Source organism: Oncorhynchus keta, unplaced genomic scaffold (genome assembly GCF_023373465.1).
Source record: "Oncorhynchus keta strain PuntledgeMale-10-30-2019 unplaced genomic scaffold, Oket_V2 Un_contig_17287_pilon_pilon, whole genome shotgun sequence".
NCBI lineage: Eukaryota > Metazoa > Chordata > Actinopteri > Salmoniformes > Salmonidae > Oncorhynchus > Oncorhynchus keta.
The window spans coordinates 1-20,790 of record NW_026280373.1 but is presented as its reverse complement, the minus strand read 5'-3'; the positions used below and the strand labels follow the sequence as shown (position 1 = coordinate 20,790).

The window sequence follows — 20,790 nt, the reverse complement described above, 5'->3', positions numbered from 1 at the left end:
GAGAAGGGGAATAGGATTGTGCTCTCACAGTACATTGTAACGTTAGTTCAGGTACATGAAAAACAATGAATAATTATGATGAGAGTATTCTAAGATGTTATTTGACCAGAGAGTTGGTGCGTACTAGATACTGGAAGGGTTACATGTTGTTAAAAGGAGTATAGCCTACATTGACAGGATCTTCAGGTTTCCCTTCAAGCCCGATGTGCTGCAATATCAGCACCACTGCTCCCCCTGCAGTTCACAACTTGCTATTGCACTTCAGTAGCTCAAAATATTGCATCCATTCGGATGCATTGCAGTTGCATGTAGTTGAGTTCATCTGAACTCAGCGCAGTGAAGCTTGTTAGGGTTAACTACTCTATCCCTTCTGGAAGCACATTGATGCATTTTACACTAGTTATTTACCCACATTTTAAAAAGTAATTTCAACAAAAATTGTTATGAAAAGTTCCAAAGACAAGCAGAGGTGATCCATGTGTCTGTGTGTTCTGGGTGCATCCCTCTCTCCCCTACATCACCAGCGCTGGCATTCACTCCAACAGTCTCCCAACCGACATGATCATATCAATCATATCATATGCCTGCGCATTACGAAAGCTTTACGTGGAGAAGTAGTGGAACTTAGTAGTTCAGCGAAGTGGTTATACTTATTAGTATGGATATTCAAATGTACTAATGATTTACTTTTCTTATATTAACATTCATGCTCCTCCCATCAACATGGTTAGCGTTCCTGTGTCATTTCAGTATGCTTGTATGAGAAGATGTGTGAATGACTGTCATGACCATTCTCATGGTGACTAACCTGTGTTCTATCTTCACTCTGCCCTGTCCTCTTGTCTCTGTCCTCTTGTCTCTGTCCTCTTGTCTTTCTGTCCTCTTGTCTCTGTCCTGTCTTTCTGTCCTCTTGTCTCTGTCTTTCTGTCCTCTTGTCTCTGTCCTCTTTCTGTCTCTCTGTCCTCTTGTCTCTCCTGTCTTTCTGTCCTCTTGTCTCTCCTGTCTTTCTGTCCTCTTGTCTCTCTCCTGTCTTTCTGTCCTCTTGTCTCTCCTGTCTTTCTGTCCTCTTTTCTCTCTGTCTTTCTGTCCTCTTTTCTGTCCTCTTGTCTGTCCTGTCTTTCTGTCCTCTTGTCTTTCTGTCCTCTTGTCTTTCTGTCCTCTTGTCTCTCTGTCCTCTTGTCTCTGTCCTTTTCTCTCTGTCCTCTTGTCTCCTCTGTCCTCTTGTCTCTCCTGTCTTTCTGTCCTCTTGTCTCTCTGTCCTCTTGTCCTCTGTCTGTCCTCTTGTCTCTCCTGTCCTCTTGTCTCTCTGTCCTCTTGTCTCACTGTCCAAATTGGCCTTGTCCTCTTGTCTCTCTGTCCTCTTGTCCTCTTCTGTGAGAAGTGCTCTCTGTCGAGATCTTGGCAATCTGTCCCCTGGGAGTCTCTCTGTCACTTGTCCTCTGTCCTCTTGTCTCTCTGTCCTCTGTGTCTAATGTTTTCTGTCAATACATTGTCTCTCACTGTCCTCTTGTCTCTCTGTCCTTTGTTTCTGTCCTAGTTCTCTGTTTTGTCTCTTTTTTGTCTCACATTCTGTCTTTCTGTCCTCTTGTCACTTCCTCTGTTTTCATCAATACATGACTAAGTGAACATTTTGTTAGTGGAAGTAACCGCTCTTAAGTCTCCACTGATTCCATCTTTCCTTAGTGGATATCCTTAGTCCATGATTATAAATACTGGTCCAGAAGTGGTAGGCTTAGCTAATTATAGTCAAAGCTTATGAAAAAAGGGAATCTGTATTCATACGAGTGGGCTGTGTGTTGGCTGTAGAGTATCAGAACTGATTCTAACTGGTCATCCGTTGTCTCTGTCCTCCAGTATGATATCTAAAGACCAGTTTGAAAAGAAGAAAAATGACATGTTGGATCCAGAACCGTGAGTATTGGTGTACCTTACCGTCTCAAACTGTTTACGTTTGATGGGGTTTTAGCTCTTTTCATTCTGCTTTAAAGCTTCTAAATACGTTGGCGATGAGCCGTCATGTACAGTATGCATCACAGTATGTACAGTATGCATCACAGTATGTACAGTATGCATCACAGTATGCTGTACAGTATGTACATTATGTACCACAGTATGTACAGTATGGTCATCACAGTATGCATCAGTATGTCATCACAGTATGCATCACAGTATGTACAGTATGCATCACAGTATGCAGTACAGTATGTACATTATGTACCACAGTATGTACAGTTTACGTTTGATGGGGAATGTACCAGTTATTTTCATTCTGCACAGTGTTGGCAGTATGTACCACGTGTGTACAGTATGCATCACAGTATGTACAGTATGCATCACAGTATGTACAGTATGCATCACAGTATGCTGTACAGTATGTACATTATGTACCACAGTATGTACAGTACGTACCACAGTATGTACCACGGAATGTACCACAGTATGTACCACATTATGTACAGTATGCACAGCAGTATGTACACTATGTACCACATTATGTACCGTATGCACCACATTATGATGTACAGTATGTACCACAGTATGTACATTATGTACAGTATGTACCACAGTATGTACAGTATGTACCGTATGTACCACAGTGTGTACCGTATGTACAGTATGTACCACAGTATGTACAGTATGCTCTGTATGTACCACAGTGTGTACCGTATGTACCACAATATGTGCAGTATGTACCACAGTATTTACAGTATGCTCCGTATGTACCACAGTATGTACCGTATGTACCACAGTATGTACCTCAGTATGTACCTCAGTATGTACCTCAATATGTACAGTATGCATCACAGTACTGGCTTTATTTGGACCATTTAAAAACACCAATCAGCCACACTGCATTTAAAATACCGGAGGATGAAAGTATTGTCCTGAGCTGAGAGATCTGTCAAACAAAGAAATGAAAATGAATAACCATTGATGGTGAATAGTGTATGAGCCTTGTCTCTTGCACCTGTCCCTCGCTTTTTCCATTCGATCACGGAGCGTGAGATGACCGCCCCAAGTACATGGGCAATGGTGGCTGCAAAAGTGTTTTGAATTAGGTGACAATTCTAACTGATATTTTACGTAACTAGATTCATTACTATCAGTCACTGACATTTACCACTACATTTTTAAAGGGTGTATACCAAGGTTCGGGGTCAATTCCATTTCAACTGCAAATTTTAATGAATTGAAGTCACTTCCTGAATTGACCCCTAACTCTTGTACATACAGTTATCCAACGCATTAGTATTTTGTCTCACGCCCATATGTCAGTCAACTGTTGTATCTATTACCCACTCTGCAGTATCTGTGAACAAGCAAGTCTCTTCTTGGAGACCGAGGTGTTGGTGTACCTTCTCTGACCAGCCTTCTCTCTCTCCTCACACAGGTTTGTTGAATGTAAAGACTGTGGACGGAAGATGCACCAGATCTGTGTGCTGCATTATGATGTCATCTGGCCATCGGGGTAAGCCTCATGTACCCTGAACAGACGAACGGCCCGTGTGTCTTCTGATCACTGTTCCTGACTGTCTATTTGACACTTCCACTTTCCCTCAGCTTCATTTGCGACATCTGTCTGAAGAAGTCCGGCAAGACGAGGAAAGAGAACAAGTTCGCTGCCAAAAGTAAGTTTGAGATTGTGTTGAATAATTGTGTCGATCCGAGTGGATCCACCATTGTAGACGTGTGATGGAAGTTATTCCAGTAACTCGTGGTGAGGATGTGAGGTTTGATGTGACCTGCATCTGTATAACCTGTAGGACAACTGAAGTATTGGATGGTATCTGTCTCGCAGGGCTACAGACCACGAGGTTGGGCATGTACATCGAGGACCGGGTGAATAAGTACTTGAAGAGGCAGAACCACCCTGAGGCCGGGGAGGTGTTTGTACGGGTGGTGGCTAGCTCCGACAAAAATGTTGAAATCAAACCTGGCATGAAATCTAGGTAAGGAAGGACTGCAGCTGCTCCAACAGTGAAATGGCCCCTTATCAATACTTTTTAAACTAGTTTATTGAACATGTAGAGAAAGCTGTTCATTGAGGATTATTCTAATAAAGTTGTCTTCCAAGAGTTGCCCCAATATGTTTTTCATCTTCAGTTTGCTCCTTTGTTCATGCACCTTGGTTGGAAAGCGATGGCGCGGTAGTGTTCTTGATAGTGCTGAGGAGATTCTGTGGCAGAAGGCGTCTACACCGTTAATGATGAGTGACGTTCCATGTGGTTGTGGATGTGGAGATTTCTCCCGTACTAGTAAAAGCACTATATAAATGTTTAGTTCACTAATGAATTGATTAACTGTGTTTGTCTCCCCAGGTTTGTGGACTCGGGTGAAATGCAGGAGACCTTCCCTTACAGAACCAAAGCACTTTTTGCATTTGAGGAGATTGACGGTGTGGACGTGTGTTTCTTCGGTATGCACGTCCAGGAGTACGGTTCTGAGTGCGCCTTCCCCAACACCAGGTAAACACTTTATAACGTAGTAATAACACAACATAATACACTTCTTAACAGTAATACACTCGTTCCCAACACCAGGTAACTGACACTTACGAACGAGGATGATAATATAAACTCAGCAAAAAAGAAACATCCTCTCACTGTCAACTGCGTTTATTTTCAGCTTAACATGTGTAAATATTTGTATGAACACAACCAGATTCATAAACTGAACAAGTTCCACAGAAATGTGACTAACAGAAATGGAATAATGTGTCCCTGAACAAGGGGGGGTCAAAAGTGAAAGTCAGTATCTGGTGTGGCCACCAGCTGCATTAAGCACTGCAGTGCATCTCCTCCTCATGGACTGCACCAGATTTGCCAGTTATTGCTGTGAGATGTTACCCCACTCTTCCACCAAGGTACCTGCAAGTTCCCGGACATTTCTGGGGGGAATGGCCCTAGCGCTCACCCTCCAGTCCAACAGGTCCCAGATGTTCTCAATGGGATTGCGATCCAGGCTCTTTGCTGGCCACGGCAGAACACTGACATTCCTGTCTTGCAGGAAATCACACACAGAACGATCAGTCTGGTGGCATTGTCATGCTGGAGGGTCATGTCAGAATGAGCCTGCAGGAAGGGTACCACATGAGGGAGGAGGATGTCTTCCCTGTAATGCACAGCGTTGTAATTGCCTGCAATGACAACAATCTCAATCCGATGACGCTGTGACACATCGCCCCAGACCATGACGGACCCTCCACCTCCAAATCGATTCCGCTCCAGAGTACAGGCCTCGGTGTAACGCTCATTCCTTTGACAATAAACGCTAATCTGACCATCACCCCTGGTGAAACAGACACCGCTGTCTGGTCCAGCGACGGTGGGTTTGTGCCCATAGACGACGTTGTTGCTGGTGATGTCTGGTGAGGACCTGCCTTACAACAGGCCTACAAGCCCTCAGTCCAGCCTCTCTCAGCCTATTGCGGACAGTCAGAGCACTGATGGAGGGATTGTGCGTTCCTGGTGTAACTCAGGCAGTTGTTGTTGCCATCCTGTACCTGTCCCGCAGGTGTGATGTTCGGATGTACCGATCCTGTGCAGGTGTTGTTACACGTGGTCTGCCACTGTGAGGACGGTCAGCTGTCCGTCCTGTCTCCCTGTAGCGCCGTCTTAGGCGTCTGACAGTACAGACATTGCAATTTATTGCCCTGGCCACATCTGCAGTCCTCATGCCTCCTTGCAGCATGCCTAAGGCACGTTCACGCAGATGAGCAGGAACCCTGGGCATCTTTCTTTTGGTGTTTTCAGAGTCAGTAGAAAGGCCTCTATAGTGTCCTAAGTTTTCATAACTGTGACCTTAATTGCCTACCGTCTGTAAGCTGTTAGTGTCTTAACGACCGTTCCACAGGTGCATGTTCATTAATTGTTTATGGTTCATTGAACAAGCATGGGAAACAGTGTTTAAACCCTTTACAATAAAGATCTGTGAAGTTATTGGTGTTTTTACTAATTATCTTTGAAAGACGGGGTCCTGATAAACTCAGCAGAAACATCCCTTTATGAAGTATTATTTTAAAGAGTAGCGTAATGACCTCTTCTGAACAGTAGCCTACATACTGGACTATTGGAAGACTTAAGAGTGGAAGGCTTGAGATTCTATGCAAGGTGGGCCATCTTAGCGATAAAACACCTAGTTAACCAGCTTAGCAATAGTTACTTAGTGTAGAATTCAAATTAAATTAAGTTGTTGAAGTGTTTCCATTACCCATTTAGGCAAATTGCGCATTAGGCCTAATAAATTGGTGACAGGCCCGCAGGTGTGATGTTCAGATGTACCAGGTTAGCTATAGTTGTCAGTGTAACAGGCCTGGTTAACCAGGTTAGCTATAGTTGTCAGTGTAACAGGCCTGGCTAACCAGGTTAGCTATAGTTGTCAGTGTAACAGTGCTTGGCTAACCAGGTTAGCTATAGTTGTCAGTGTAACAGGCCTGGTTAACCAGGTTAGCTATAGTTGTCAGTGTAAAAGGCTTGGTTAACCAGGTTAGCTATAGTTGTCAGTGTAAAAGGCCTGGTTAACCAGGTTAGCTATAGTTGTCAGTGTAACAGGCCTGGTTAACCAGGTTAGCTATAGTTGTCAGTGTAACACACCTAGTGTCTTCTTCTCTCCAGACGGGTTTACATATCGTATCTGGACAGTATTCACTTCTTCAAGCCCCGGGCGTTGAGGACGGCAGTCTACCATGAGATCTTGATAGGGTACCTGGAGTACGTTAAGAAACTGGGGTAGGTTTTCAATACCGGTGACAACACTTCCATTCAATCATTACACTGCTTTTCCAGGCTGGTTTCCTGTACACAGATTAAGCCTAGTCCTGGACTAAAAAGCTATTTCAGTGGAGAATATCATGCTTCTTAGTCCAGGACTAGGCCTCATTTATGTCTTTAAAACCGTTAGGCAGGCAGGTTTAGGAATAGCTAAATCTTGCAAACTCATTTTGAAATAATTTCTTAAAAAGAATATTACCAAATTATATTTGTCTCAGTACCTTGAAATGCATGACGTTGAACCTAAAAGCTGTCCTCTCCATCCCTGGTCCCATGCAGCTATGTGTATGGTCATATCTGGGCGTGCCCCCCCAGTGAAGGGGACGACTACATCTTCCACTGCCACCCGCAGGACCAGAAGATCCCCAAGCCCAAGAGGCTGCAGGAGTGGTACAGGAAGATGCTGGAGAAGGCCTTCGCAGAGAGGATCCTCCATGATTTCAAGGTGAGACATGAAGGGGACCGTGGCTGTGATCATTAGGCACCAAACAGAAGGCAAAGGATTGGAACTGGGAGGGACTCGTCTGGAATTGGTACAATAAGAAATAGTATTTTTAAGTGGCTTCTGTCTTAGGCCCATGTTTACTTTTCTTATTAAATGCTGTTTTGAGTGTGGCATTATCCCACACCATAAGCCCCATCTGTGCAGTCCAAGTAACAGGCGTCTTTTCTCCAGGACATCTTCAAGCAGGCCACGGAGGACCGTATTACCAGTGCCAACGAGATGCCCTACTTCGAAGGGGACTTCTGGCCCAACGTGCTGGAGGAGAGCATCAAGGAGCTGGAGCAGGAGGAGGAGGAGAGGAAGAAGGAAGAGAATGTGGCCTCCTGTGAGACCCCCGAGGTAAGACGGAGTGCTTTGTACGATGGAGGGGTGGACCCAATCCGACCCCTAGACACCATGTCCTATGAATTTGTAGAGGTCCCGGAGGATTTCATTGGTATAAGCAGTACTGTGAAAACGTCTACCTATCAGAGGAGAGGGCAGATGACGGTGTCTGTCCTCCTGTCTTTCGACAGCCACTTGGTCAAAGCATGTCACAGACCTATTCTTCTTTTGCCATTTATTTATGTCCATGTGTCCTCCATCGCCTCTGTTAACAGCTCTTTGACCCCCCCCTCTCTCATATCAGCACACTGCTGACAGCAAAAACGCCAAGAAGAAGAACAACAAGAAGACCAATAAAAACAAGAGCAGCGTGAGCCGAGCCAATAAGAAGAAACCTGGCATGCCCAATGTAGCCAACGACCTGTCCCAGAAGCTCTACTCCACCCTGGAGAAACACAAGGAGGTAGATGTCACTCACTCCACCCACTCATATAACATACACTGTAAAGCCCTGTTACCTTCCTCATCTCTCACTCCTTTAGTTGATCACAGTTTTGTAAGGACTTCTGTAGTCACAGTATCTGTAGAGGCTCAGATCCAACACTAACATATCACTTAGAATGAAGCCATGCATTGAATTTGCATTCTAACTGGTGTACTAGTGAGGATATTGAAACACAACCACTTCTAGCTTGTGACTTCCTGTCCTCTCTTTTGTCTGATAATCTGACTCATGTCTCCCTCTCTACCTCCCTCTCCACCTTCTCCCTCAGGTGTTCTTTGTGATCCACCTGCACGCGGGACCCTCGGTCAACACCCTCCCCCCTATCATGGATCCAGACCCCCTGCTGACCTGCGACCTGATGGACGGCCGCGACGCCTTCCTCACCCTAGCCCGGGACAAGCACTGGGAGTTCAGCTCTCTACGGAGGTGCAAGTGGAGCACCATGTGTATGTTGGTGGAGCTGCACAACCAGGGCCAGGACCGCTTCGTCTACACCTGCAACGAGTGTAAACACCACGTGGAGACGCGCTGGCACTGCACCGTCTGTGAGGTAAGCCAGGGGGTGATGGTGCTGATTCATCACACATACACCAACACACGCTCCGACAGGATATTGTCAATTCACTTTTTTAAACTGGAAGCAAAGGAAGTATTTTATTGTATGTTTATTTCACTTAAAATGTGTGCTCTTGCAAGATCATTGATAAATTGTCAAATGATTTTAAAGGTCTAATGCAGCCGTTTTTATCTCTATCATATCTTTTCTGGGTAACAATGAATTACCTTAATGTGGTGGTTTCAATATAAATGGTCAAAAAAGAAGCTTAGCAAAGATACATTTCTCAAGTAGGATTTTTGCTCTGACTATCTGGGAGTGGCTTGGGTGGCGAGGGTGAAACTGAAAATGGGCTGTTATTGGCTCGACAGGTTTGGAATGCTTTTACTTATTGATCTATTAACTCATTTACCGCCTGGTTATGTCACCATGGAAGGCCAAAACTCCATCCCACCAAAACAGGCAGAAATATCAGGTGGTCTTTTCAAACTGCTCTTACACTAAAAGGGCCGTTATCCTAATTTGAACAATTTCACAGTTTTATTCCAACCTCATAATGTGGAAATCCATAAAACACAGGAAAATCACCTTTTTGACAGCGCTGGACCTTCAATACATTTTGTGATTAAACGTCATCACAGTTGTAACAAATTGGTGTGTGTGTGTGTGTGTGTGTAACCATAGAAACATTATGAGTGGAACTGTGATATGTGGTGTTTTCTCTCTCGCAGGACTTTGACCTATGCATCAACTGCTACGCTGCCAAGGGCCACGAGCACAAGATGGTTAAGTGGGGCCTCGGGCTGGACGACGACAGCAACGGAGCGGGCGGTGCCGGGGGCGAGGCCTCCCAGAGTCCGCAAGAATCCCGCCGCCTCTCCATCCAACGCTGCATCCAGTCCCTGGTCCACGCCTGTCAGTGCCGCAACGCCAACTGCTCGCTGCCCTCCTGCCAGAAGATGAAGCGTGTGGTGCAGCACACCAAAGGTTGCAAGAGGAAGACCAACGGCGGCTGCCCCGTGTGCAAGCAGCTCATCGCCCTGTGCTGCTACCACGCCAAACACTGCCAGGAGAACAAGTGTCCCGTGCCCTTCTGTCTGAACATCAAGCACAAGCTGAGGCAGCAGCAGCTCCAGCACCGCTTACAACAGGCTCAGATGATGAGGAGAAGAATGGCCACTATGGCCGGGCGTGGAATGGCACCTCAGAGCCTGCCGTCGCCACCTACCTCAGCCACCCCCGGCACCCCCACCTCGGGCGGACAGACCCCCAGCACACCCACCCACACCCCCCAGGCCTCCTTACCCATCAGCCAGCCCCAGCAGCAGCCGCCCCCCAACGTGACAGCCGGCATGGCCCAGCAACAACCCGGCTTTCCCAACAACGGGCGTACCAGCCAGCCGCCAACGCCGGTTCCACAAGGGGGAAAGCCGGGGCCCCAGTCTTCCCCCCTACATCAGGTGCAGTCGCCCCTGCCCAACATACCCAACATGACCCCCCAACAACAACAGATTCCCCAACAACAACAACCGCCCCCGCTGGCCGCTCTGAAGATGGCCCGGCACATAGAGATGGTGGCCAAGGCCAAGCAGCAGCAGCAGCAGCAACAACAGAACTACAACATGAACATGCCCAATGGTGTGCCCATGAACCACCCCCGCATGGTGGGGCCTATGCAAGGCCAGATGGGGCCAGGGCAGATGCAGCAGATGATGGGGCCCCGGGGCCCCCAAGTGATGCAGGCCATGCAGCAGGGCCAGTGGGGCCCCCAGGGGGGGATGCAGCAGAACCCCCTCCAGAACCCCCAAGTGGTCCAACAACAGCAGCAAGGCCTACCCCAGCAAGGTGGCCCCATGGCCCCCCAACAGGCTCAGGGAAACTCCACTCAGTTGATGCAGCAGCGGCCCATGATGCAGCAGCAGCCCGGCCTTCAGATGCCCGGGGGGGTCCACATGCCCCCCCAGGGTCCCCCTCAGCAGCAGAGCATGACGCCACAGCAACAAGGGGGCATGCCCCGGGGCATCCCGGGAAACATTGCCCCCAATGCCCTGCAGGACCTCCTGAGGACCCTCAAGTCGCCCAGCTCTCCCCAGCAGCAGCAGCAGGTGCTCAACATCCTCAAGTCCAACCCCCACCTCATGGCCGCCTTCATCAAGCAGCGCACAGCCAAGTACCAGGCAAGCCAACTACCGGGCCAGCAGCAGCAGAACCCCCAACAACAACAGCAGAACCCCCAGGCGATCCTGGGAGGCCAGGCTGGGATGCAGGCCATGGCTGCTGCCATGCAGGCTGGGGCAGTGCAGCAGAGGCCGGGGGTGGGCATGCCCCCCCAGCAGCAGCAGCCTGGCCCTCAGCAGGTTGGTGGCCCCCAGGGTATGGCCGCCATGGGCCCACAGGGACAACAGCTGATGAACGCCGCCGCACACAACGGCAACCCCCAGCTCTACCGCAGGCAGCTGCTCCGGATGCAACAGATGCAGCAGCAGCAGCAGCAACAGCAGCAACAACAACAACAACAACAACAGCAAGGAGCCATGCCCCAGGGCCTTCCAGGCCAGTTCCCCCAGCAGCAGGGAGGAGCAGCCAGCTACTCCCAGCTCCGCATGCAGCAGCAGAGGGCCATGCAGCTCCCCCCCATGGCCCAGATGGGGCAGCCCGGCATGGGCATGGACGGGCCCCAGGCACAGAACCTCCTCCAGCAGAGGATGCTCCAGCAGCAACAGCAGATGCTGAAGCAGCAGATGGGCTCTCCAGCCCAGGCCAACTCCATGAGCCCCCAGCCCCACATGCTCCAAGGACAGCCTCAGGGAGGAGCTCACCTGCCTGGCCAGGCGATGGGCAATGCCCTGGGCAATCAGGTTAGGTCTCCAGCCCCGGTGCAGTCGCCCCACCCTCCCTCACAGCAGCCCCCACATTCCAGCCCCTCCCCCCGGATACAGCCCCATCCCTCACCCCAGCACACCAACCTCCACTCCGGTTCACCCCACCCCAGTCTGGGCGGCCTCATGCCAGGCTCCATGGACCAGGGACACATGGGCACGCCCGAGCAGAGCGCCATGCTCCCGCAGCTCAACACGCCCAGCCGTGGCAGGCTTAGCAATGACTTGAATATGGTGGGCGACACCACAGGAGACACACTCGAGAAGTTTGTTGAAGGATTGTAGCATTTTGTGACGAGACTTGTTTGGGTTTTCTCGGTTTTCCACAAATAACTTTTTGTACTGACTGCTATGTAAAGAGATGAGGCCTAAGGACTGTGAACCTTTCCTTAAACCAAGGGACTGCTATTTCTTCCAACAAAATGGAGGAATTTGAATAATTATTGCTGTTTAAAGAGGAGAATGGGGGGAGGAAAACACATATTTTGGGGTTCAGACCAGCCATGAAAATAATTTTGTTTTAATTTGTATTATTATTTGTTTTATGTCTCTGGTATGTACTTTTTTTAATGACACCTTCTCAAAATGAGTCTTTCATTTTATTTTTCAATGTTTTTATTTTGTACCTTTGCAAAAAAAAATCATAGCGTTTTTGTGTTGAGAAGATTGTAAAATAATTTTGTCTGAACTTTTTGTGCCAGGTTTTGCATCTTTGCTCCCTCTTCATTCCTGGCTAATTTATTATTATAATGTACCATTTTTCAAAAAAGGGCACATGCCTTTAGGTGAGACTTATTTACTTTCCGTACTGCAGAAGAGTCCTTGTGGGATATTAACGTATTTGTATAGAGCTAGGAACTATCGCACACCCAAACACCACGTTCAGGTGTGAACAACTGACTCTCTCAAATGCTCCTTCATCCACAGCTGCCGGAATGTTAGTTTTCTACTGGCTTGGAACCAGTATCTCTGTCCTCCAGATGTTGGACATCTTTGTTTCTTTGTTTATCCTTCAATCTGAAGTCTTGATTTCCCCCCGGCTTAACTGTGGCGTGGGGTGTACCTTTTGGACTGCTTGCTGATTTGTGATTGGAGAGCGTTCTGTGCATCTTTTTTCCTCTTGCATTAAACTTGAATTGAGGTGAAACTGTTCACTGTTGTAAATCATGCAGGTTGACAATGTAAATATGCAGAAAAAGAAGAATGAATCACTGTACAAACTGGTTAAAAATGACTCATTTCGTACTTATATACCATATTGTTAAATAAACTGTGTGCAAACAGACAACAATGGTGTTTGTATATTTGACATGTATTGTGTGCATGGCGATGGTGCAACTTTCTGTACTTAAGCATCATGTAACGGTTTACCAAAACATGACTTTATTACTTACAGCAAAACGTGCCATATTGGTGGTTGCAGACATACTGTAAATTAATTGATTGCTGCACAGTTAACCCCTAACAGTATACACAACAATGACCTTCAATCAAAGGTAAATATTGGGACGTTTGGAATTGACAACTTTATACATGTTTTTCTGTCTTGCATTGTAGATTTGTCTTAATGCAAATGTAGCTTATGCTGGGAATGGGGTTTTTCATTTGCACCAAAGTCTTCTGTCTAATTCCCGTATTTTCAGTTTTTTCGCACATCTCTCTAAGCAGGCAATATGCTAGTAGCTTGAATTACGTAATCTTTGTGCGACTGTGAGAGGTCCTACTTGTGCTTGCAGTTGTCGCACTTCTGTTTAACGTGTGTTGAATAGGTCAAACGACCTCTTGCTCTGTCAAAGATGTCTCGGTGCCTGAAATTGTTCAAATTCGCTTTGAATTCTTCTCGAAGGGCCAACTCCAGACTCCTGTCTTCTGGACGAGGATTGGGTAGTAGGACTGTAGGACCATTCAGTGAAGGTAAGCCGCTCGCTAACGTTAGTTAGCTAGCTAAAGCACTGCAGTTATATGAGCTAACTAACGATAGCGTGCTGACGTTATATTAAACAGGATCAGTCATATGCAACATGAACAAGTCGACGACTGGAATGCGGTGTTTATTGACAAATGTGCCATCCAACTATTTTTGTTTGAGCTAGCTAGCATATGTTGATATTTGGCATCAGGTGAATGAATTACATATGTGACCTGACCATTGTATATAAATATGGGGACAGTTGCATGTCTGCCTCGTACCGCAGCACAGACGACCAGTATCTTTACCAAGGATAATCATAATCAAATCAAATTTATAAGGATGTATCCTTGACCTAACCTACTATATTGTAAACTTGCATTCATGTTGCATCAGATAAATCAAAGGCAAGGACGTTCTAAAAGCGAACCATGACCACTGACACTCAATGCGTTTTAATATTCAATATGATGATTGCATGACCTTGCACCCCACCTATCCCCTCCTGTCAACAGATGCCCATGTCAGGCAGCAGCAGAAACATTGGTCCAGAAGTGGCATGTGGAACCCCAGCCACCCAGGCCTTGGTCTCACCCAGTGTTCCTACTACAGCACCAAGGAAGCTGAGAGAGTCCCTCAGGATACAGACAAGGATCTAGAAGCTGAGAAAGCTCCTGCGACAGAGAAGGTTGAGGAAGTAGAGAATATTCAAGAGGCAGAGGATAAAGCTCCTGAAGAAGAACCCCTGCACACAATCATCCAAGACACAGAGAATGTCCAAGGTGATATGTTTTCTGACCTCAGACCTGTTAGCTAACATTCTCAGTTTTGTGCTATAACAATTGAAACCTCAACATCACTAGCCAGTGATTGTCATAGTATTATGATTTGGCAACATTAATGGACACTGGATAGTTGTATGTGTAGCTTATGATACACTTTAGTCCACATCCTGTGTCCTTAGCATGCTAAACTAATGAAGTTAACAGTTTTCAATCTGATTTGTCCAGGCACCTTTTCCAAGCATGAGTTCCAGGCTGAGACCAAGAAACTCTTGGACATTGTTGCTAGATCTCTGTACTCTGAGAAGGAGGTGAGGGAAGGTCTGACCAGTCACAGCAACTTGAACTGATTGAATGTATATAAATGACTAACTGATGGACCAGTGATAATGTGCTTGCTGTATCTAGCTAGGTATTTCAGGAACCTTACGCTAAGATATTCTGTGTTTTTAACCTTTTCCATCCTGACCCATTGCTCAGGTGTTCATCCGTGAGCTGATCTCCAATGGCAGTGACGCCCTGGAGAAGCTGCGCCACAAGCTGATAACAGGAGGGGGAGACACGGCCCCCATGGAGATCCACCTACAGACGGACCAGGCCAAGGGCACCTTCACCATCCAGGTACGCCCAAACCAGGTCGAGGGAGTAGGGTGGCCGTGGTAACTGCTAACATGCTTTAAAGAGTTTATTTACATTTTTATCCTATCTTTCTTATAATTATTTTAGTCATGAATCATCATCAAATGCTTATTTGATTGACTTAAAATGCACATAATCACTGTTAATGTTTCTGTTAATTTCAAAGTTCTGTATAGCACATTCTGCCACCTGGTGGATGAAACAGAACTTGCACAGTTATAAAACTTGCTGGCTGTAGTTCTGACAGCTGGCTGTAGTTCCAAAGATAGGGAGGAATGTATTACCAAATGGTCCTTTGCTCTTGGTGATGGCTTAACAGCAGCGTATTTATCGTAATATACCTTCCTCTTTTAGGACACAGGAGTTGGGATGAACCAAGAGGAGCTGGTGGCCAACCTGGGGACTATCGCTCGTTCTGGATCCAAGGTAAACCTAGCTCCCTTATCTTTGTTACATCTCTTACATTTCCCCATTATCTACCTTCCCATTTCATTCATGTTTTAATTCCAATGACTTGAGGAATATTTAAAAAATCAATTATGGGCCTGTGATAATACCAGTATTACAATATTCTTTCCATGGCAAAAATGAAAACACGAAGCAGGCAAGTCTTTGGTCCTTTTAAAAACCTGCTGTATGTAAAATATTGTGCCTTAGCTTGTAAAATAATGACATGACTCTGGATGACAGCGTACTGTTTGTTTCCAACAGTAGGGCTGTTTTCATAAAGAAATGAAATTCAATTTGTGGGTTGTTTCTTTACCACGTTACTAACGATTGGTCACCATCTCTGTAACGATCTCTGGTATCGTCCCTCCCCAAATTCATTGTTATCTATTTACCTACCTCATCCCAATACTGTTTATATTTATTTACTTTTCTGCTCTTTTGCACACCAGTATCTCTACCTGCACATGACCATCTGATCATTTATCACTCCAGTGTTAATCTGCCAAATTGTAATTATCCGCCTACCTCCTCATGCCTTTTGCACACAATGTATATAGACTCTCTTTTTCTTTCTACTGTGTTATTGACTTGTTTATTGTTTACTCCATGTGTTGTTAGTCTGTTCACACTGCTATGCTTTATCTTGGCCAGGTCGCAGTTGTAAATGAGAACTTGTTCTCAACTAGCCTACCTGGTTAAATAAAGGTGAAATAAAAAAATAAATATACAATCTCATTCAATTACAATGTCAGGGCATAAGCTTTCTCGTTTCATCAATTTGCTCACATTTGTTGGTGTCTCTTTACCATTCAATTCACATTTGACCCCTGCTTCCTCTTTCTATCCCCCATCCCTCCTTCCTAGGCTTTCCTGGATTCTCTGCAGAGCCAGGCGGAGGCCAGCAGCTCTATCATTGGTCAGTTTGGTGTGGGCTTCTACTCTGCCTTCATGGTGGCTGACCGTGTGGATGTCTACTCTCAGTCAGCCGAGCCCAGCAGCCCCGGATACAAGTGGTCCTCTGATGGGTAGGAGAGGAGGGCGGGATGGAGAGGGGAGGAATTTGATCAGTGTGAAAAGAGGAAGGGATGGTAAGAAAGAGGAGGATGAAGAGGGAGAGAGAAGGATGGAGAGGTGACAGGTATGTCGATGGATTGTGCGAGAATAGGGCGTGATAGCGAGGTGTGTCTTAGTAACACATTTTAATATGTTTAATGTAAAAGATATAGACCACAGTGTGTGATCTCTGTGCTCCCCAGGTCTGGAGTGTTTGATGTAATAGATATAGACCACAGTGTGTGATCTCTGTGCTCCCCAGGTCTGGAGTGTTTGATGTAAAAGATATAGACCACAGTGTGTGATCTCTGTGCTCCCAGGTCTGGAGTGTTTGATGTAATAGATATAGACCACAGTGTGTGATCTCTGTGCTCCCCAGGTCTGGAGTGTTTGATGTAAAAGATATAGACCACAGTGTGTGATCTCTGTGCTCCCCAGGTCTGGAGTGTTTAATGTAATAGATATAGACCACAGTGTGTGATCTCTGTGCTCTGTGCCCCCAGGTCTGGAGTGTTTGATGTAAAAGATATAGACCACAGTGTGTGATCTCTGTGCTCTGGAGTGTTTGATGTAATAGATATAGACCAGGTCTGGAGGTGTTTTGAATGTAATAGATATAGACCACAGTGTGTGATCTCTGTGCTCCCCAGGTCTGGAGTGTTTGATGTAAAAGATATAGACCACAGTGTGTGATCTCTGTGCTCCCCAGGTCTGGAGTGTTTGATGTAAAAGATATAGACCACAGTGTGTGATCTCTGTGCTCCCCAGGTCTGGAGTGTTTGATGTAATAGATATAGACCACAGTGTGTGATCTCTGTGCTCCCCAGGTCTGGAGTGTTTGATGTAAAGATATAGACCACAGTGTGTGATCTCTGTGCTCCCCAGGTCTGGAGTGTTTGATGTAAAAGATATAGACCACAGTGTGTGATCTCTGTGCTCCCCAGGTCTGGAGTGTTTGATGTAATAGATATAGACCACAGTGTGTGATCTCTGTGCTCCCCAGGTCTGGAGTGTTTGATGTAATAGATATAGACCACAGTGTGTGATCTCTGTGCTCCCCAGGTCTGGAGTGTTTGAGATAGCTGAGGCAAGTGGGGTCAGACCAGGCACTAAGATAGTGCTGCACCTCAAGGATGACTGCAAGGAGTTCTCTGCTGAGGACAGAGTCAAAGGTATGGACCATACAAGACCCCTTTGATTTTATAGACATTCCACATATATAGTAGACATTCAACATGCATAATCGTTCCTGTAAGATTCATGTCAGAGTCTGTGTCAGGCTTGGAGGCTTGCTGCTTGTCCAGGCAGGACTAACAGATGTCATCTGTTGTTGCAGAGGTGGTGACCAAATACAGCAACTTTGTCAGTTTCCCTGTCTTCCTGAACGGACGACGACTCAACACTCTCCAGGTGAGCACCTGGCCCACTCTTCTGGTTCTATCCACTTCTTACAGGGCTGAGATGGACCACTCTGATTGTTATGGCTTAATGTCCTTCATGGGGTTGTTGGTGAGGATTAGTTGAATTGCTGGACTTATCGATTAAGTGGCGTCCACATGGATTCTAATAGAGGGAATCAACTTATCTGGAAACTAAGTCAAGACACAAACTGAATGATACATTAATTGGCCGTGACAACTTATTGGTTCTGAAAACTTGTTGGACTGATTCCCAGTTATTAATCCTATTTTGTAGTGTGCGCCTGGCTGTCTGTGCAGTGAGAGTGTGTACCTGCCTGCCTGCATGCTCTGTGTGTAACAGTGTATCCATCCGGTATATTAACGTCCCTCCCAGGCCCTGTGGATGATGGAACCCAAGTCCATCAGTGAGTGGCAGCACGAGGAGTTCTACCGCTACGTGGCTCAGTCGTATGACAAGCCCCGTTACACACTGCACTACCGCGCTGACGCCCCCGTCAACATCCGCTCCATCTTCTACGTCCCAGACGTGGTGAGGAGGGGGGGGGGTTGGGAGCAGAGGGCTAGGATGGGCTGGGGATAGAGGGTTAGGGGGCACTGAGGGGTAGGGGGCACCAAGGGTATGACTGGGGAGAGGAAGGGAGCAAAGATACTTGTTGAGGAAAAGAGGAACTAATAAGTGATGTTAAAGGCTCTGTGACAGTTGTAAATGTTGACGTCCCGGTATGTTCACGACTGCCTGTAATATTACTGTGTGTCAATGTGTGAGCAGAAGCCGTCCATGTTTGACGTGAGCAGAGAGATGGGCTCCAGTGTGGCTCTGTACAGCAGGAAGGTTCTCATCCAGACCAAGGCCACGGAAATCCTGCCAAAGTGGCTGCGCTTTCTTAGAGGTCAGTCTTTACTCAGTACCTCCTCAGCTGTGCCCATCTTAATGTCTCCCTTCATCTTTCCCCTCACATCTGCCCTCTGGTGTGTTTCCTTGTCTGTCTCTTTCTGGATCCTTTGTTGATTATAAATGCTAGTGTTACAGTATAACAGTGTGTGTGTATTTGTGTATACAGGTGTGGTGGACAGTGAGGATATCCCATTGAACCTGAGCAGAGAGCTGCTGCAGGAGAGCACCCTCATCAGGTGAGACTGGAGCCCTACAACATCAGCTCTTTCCAGACAATGACACTGCTATGTCAAGTCTGTTGTACACATCACCCCTCTTTTAATACAGTGTCTTTCTACTCCTTCTCCCTTACATCCACGGCTCTCTCACTCCCTTTTATTCTCTCATGATCTCCGTTTTTCTACCTGTCATGCTTTCCATCTCTCTCTCTCTCTCTCTCTACAGGAAGCTGAGGGACGTTCTACAGCAGCGTATCATCAAGTTCCTGATGGACCAGAGTAAGAAGGAACCTGAGAAATACGCCAAGTTCTTTGAGGACTATGGCCTGTTCATCAGGGAGGGTATCGTCACCACGCAGGAGCAGGACGTCAGGGTGAGACTGGGGGGCTGGGACAGGGGAGAGCAGGACGTCAGGGTGAGGCTGGGGGGCTGGGACAGGGGAGAGCAGGACGTCAGGGTGAGACTGGGGGATGGGAGAGGGGAGAGCAGGACGTCAGGGTGAGACTGGGGGGCTGGGAGAGGGGAGAGCAGGACGTCAGGGTGAGACTGGGGGGGGAGAGCTGGGAGAGGGGGCTGGGACGGGGGGAGAGCAGGACGTCAGGGTGAGACTGGGGGGCTGGGACGGGGGGCAGAGCAGGTCGTCAGGGTGAGACTGGGGGCTGGGACGGGGGGCAGGACGTCAGGGAGACTGAGGGCTGGGACGGGGGGAGAGCAGGTCAGTCAGGGGGACTGGGACAGGGGAGAGTCAGGGTGAGGCTGGGACAGGGGAGAGCAGGACGTCAGGTTGAGGCTGGGGGGCTGGGACAGGGGAGAGCAGGACGTCAGGGTGAGACTGGGACAGGGGACAGCTGGGGTGGAGGAATGGAGGTGTGAAGAATAGAAAAAATGGTATGCGTGTAGGTTTTTTGGGGAAGGGAGCAAGAGGATCATGTCCTAGGAATCAGAAATGTGAATTATGTCAGTCATGTCCCACACTCATTATCACTCTGTCTCTTCCGCTGTCTTTGTACAGGAGGACATCGGCAAGCTGTTGAGGTTTGAGTCTTCAGTGCTACCCCCGGGCCAGCAGACCAACCTGAAGGAGTACGGCTCCCGTATGAAGGCCGGGACACGTAACATCTACTACCTGTGTGCCCCAAACCGACACCTGGCTGAACACTCCCCCTACTTTGAGGCCATGAAGCAGAAAGACATGGAGGTGAGTTGTTGTCAGATAGCCTGCTACCAGATCTGTTGGCTGTCTTGCTAACTCCTATGAGCATTGTCATGTCAAACAACGACCACAGATCTGGGACCAGGCTAGTTTTCAGATGGGAATATAAGACAGAAGTGATGGTGGAGCATAATGTCTGTTACTTCATCAGTGGTGGGCAGGATTTCATCATTACTCCCTCTAGTTGTTGTCAGTCTGTTTTCTTTCTCTCCTTTTCTTCGTCTCCAGGTGCTGTTCTGCTATGAGCAGTTTGACGAGCTCACCCTCCTGCACCTCAGAGAGTTTGACAAGAAGAAGCTGATCTCTGTGGAAACAGACATTGTGGTGGACCACTACAAGGAGGAGAAGTACCAGGACAGCAAGCCTGGTAAGACCCATCTCTCTCTGACCATGTCACTGAATGCTGCGGGAATTTACATTCGAGGGGAAATCCTTGCTTCCACTTATGTCACATTTTCACCTGATCATGGATATCAATAACCGGGTTTCCATCCAACCTGTTAATGCGAGTGAAGTTCGTCAGATAAAAAATGTAATGACAGGCCTGAGGGAAACAGCTTGTCAGTAAACTTTCCAAATGTCGACAAAACAAAATATGATGGACAAATATTTTTGTGTCTGTAAAATGAATTATGTGGGAAATGCCGGTGGATACGCATTTATGTGTAAG

The 20,790-nt window shown here is 47.1% G+C and overlaps 2 protein-coding genes and 1 long non-coding RNA gene across 6 annotated transcripts in view; all 3 read left to right on the top strand.

Annotated features, from left to right (window-relative positions):
• LOC118371725 (histone lysine acetyltransferase CREBBP-like) overlaps window positions 1–12,830 on the top strand; it is an 88,556-nt gene extending 75,726 nt beyond the window's left edge. Inside the window, 12 exon segments of the mRNA XM_052503372.1 lie at window positions 110–116; window positions 1,766–1,911; window positions 3,392–3,469; window positions 3,562–3,629; window positions 3,800–3,950; window positions 4,320–4,466; window positions 6,615–6,728; window positions 7,050–7,215; window positions 7,447–7,614; window positions 7,904–8,062; window positions 8,373–8,654; window positions 9,392–12,830. Of these exon segments, the coding sequence (XP_052359332.1) occupies window positions 110–116; window positions 1,766–1,911; window positions 3,392–3,469; window positions 3,562–3,629; window positions 3,800–3,950; window positions 4,320–4,466; window positions 6,615–6,728; window positions 7,050–7,215; window positions 7,447–7,614; window positions 7,904–8,062; window positions 8,373–8,654; window positions 9,392–11,824 (3,919 nt within the window). The 3' untranslated portion in view covers window positions 11,825–12,830.
• A 435-nt stretch (window positions 12,831–13,265) lies between these two features.
• Window positions 13,266–20,615, top strand: trap1 (TNF receptor-associated protein 1). The gene is made up of 14 exons (XM_052503374.1): window positions 13,266–13,453; window positions 13,964–14,230; window positions 14,459–14,541; window positions 14,711–14,851; window positions 15,224–15,295; window positions 16,184–16,344; window positions 17,435–17,544; window positions 17,709–17,782; window positions 18,167–18,322; window positions 18,563–18,683; window positions 18,855–18,924; window positions 19,133–19,280; window positions 19,920–20,105; window positions 20,349–20,615. The coding sequence occupies exons 1-14, from the start codon at window positions 13,336–13,338 to the stop codon at window positions 20,598–20,600; spliced, it is 1,959 nt and encodes a 652-aa protein (XP_052359334.1). The 5' UTR covers window positions 13,266–13,335; the 3' UTR covers window positions 20,601–20,615.
• Window positions 16,354–17,428, top strand: LOC127919631 (uncharacterized). 4 transcript variants are annotated; one of them, XR_008103534.1, is made up of 4 exons: window positions 16,354–16,634; window positions 16,693–16,810; window positions 17,023–17,140; window positions 17,258–17,427. It is a non-coding gene; the product is annotated as an uncharacterized LOC127919631 (long non-coding RNA). The 4 variants fall into 4 exon arrangements; XR_008103537.1 differs by having other exon boundaries at window positions 17,023–17,199; XR_008103536.1 differs by having other exon boundaries at window positions 17,023–17,257; window positions 17,317–17,427.
• Window positions 20,616–20,790: the final 175 nt, after the last annotated feature.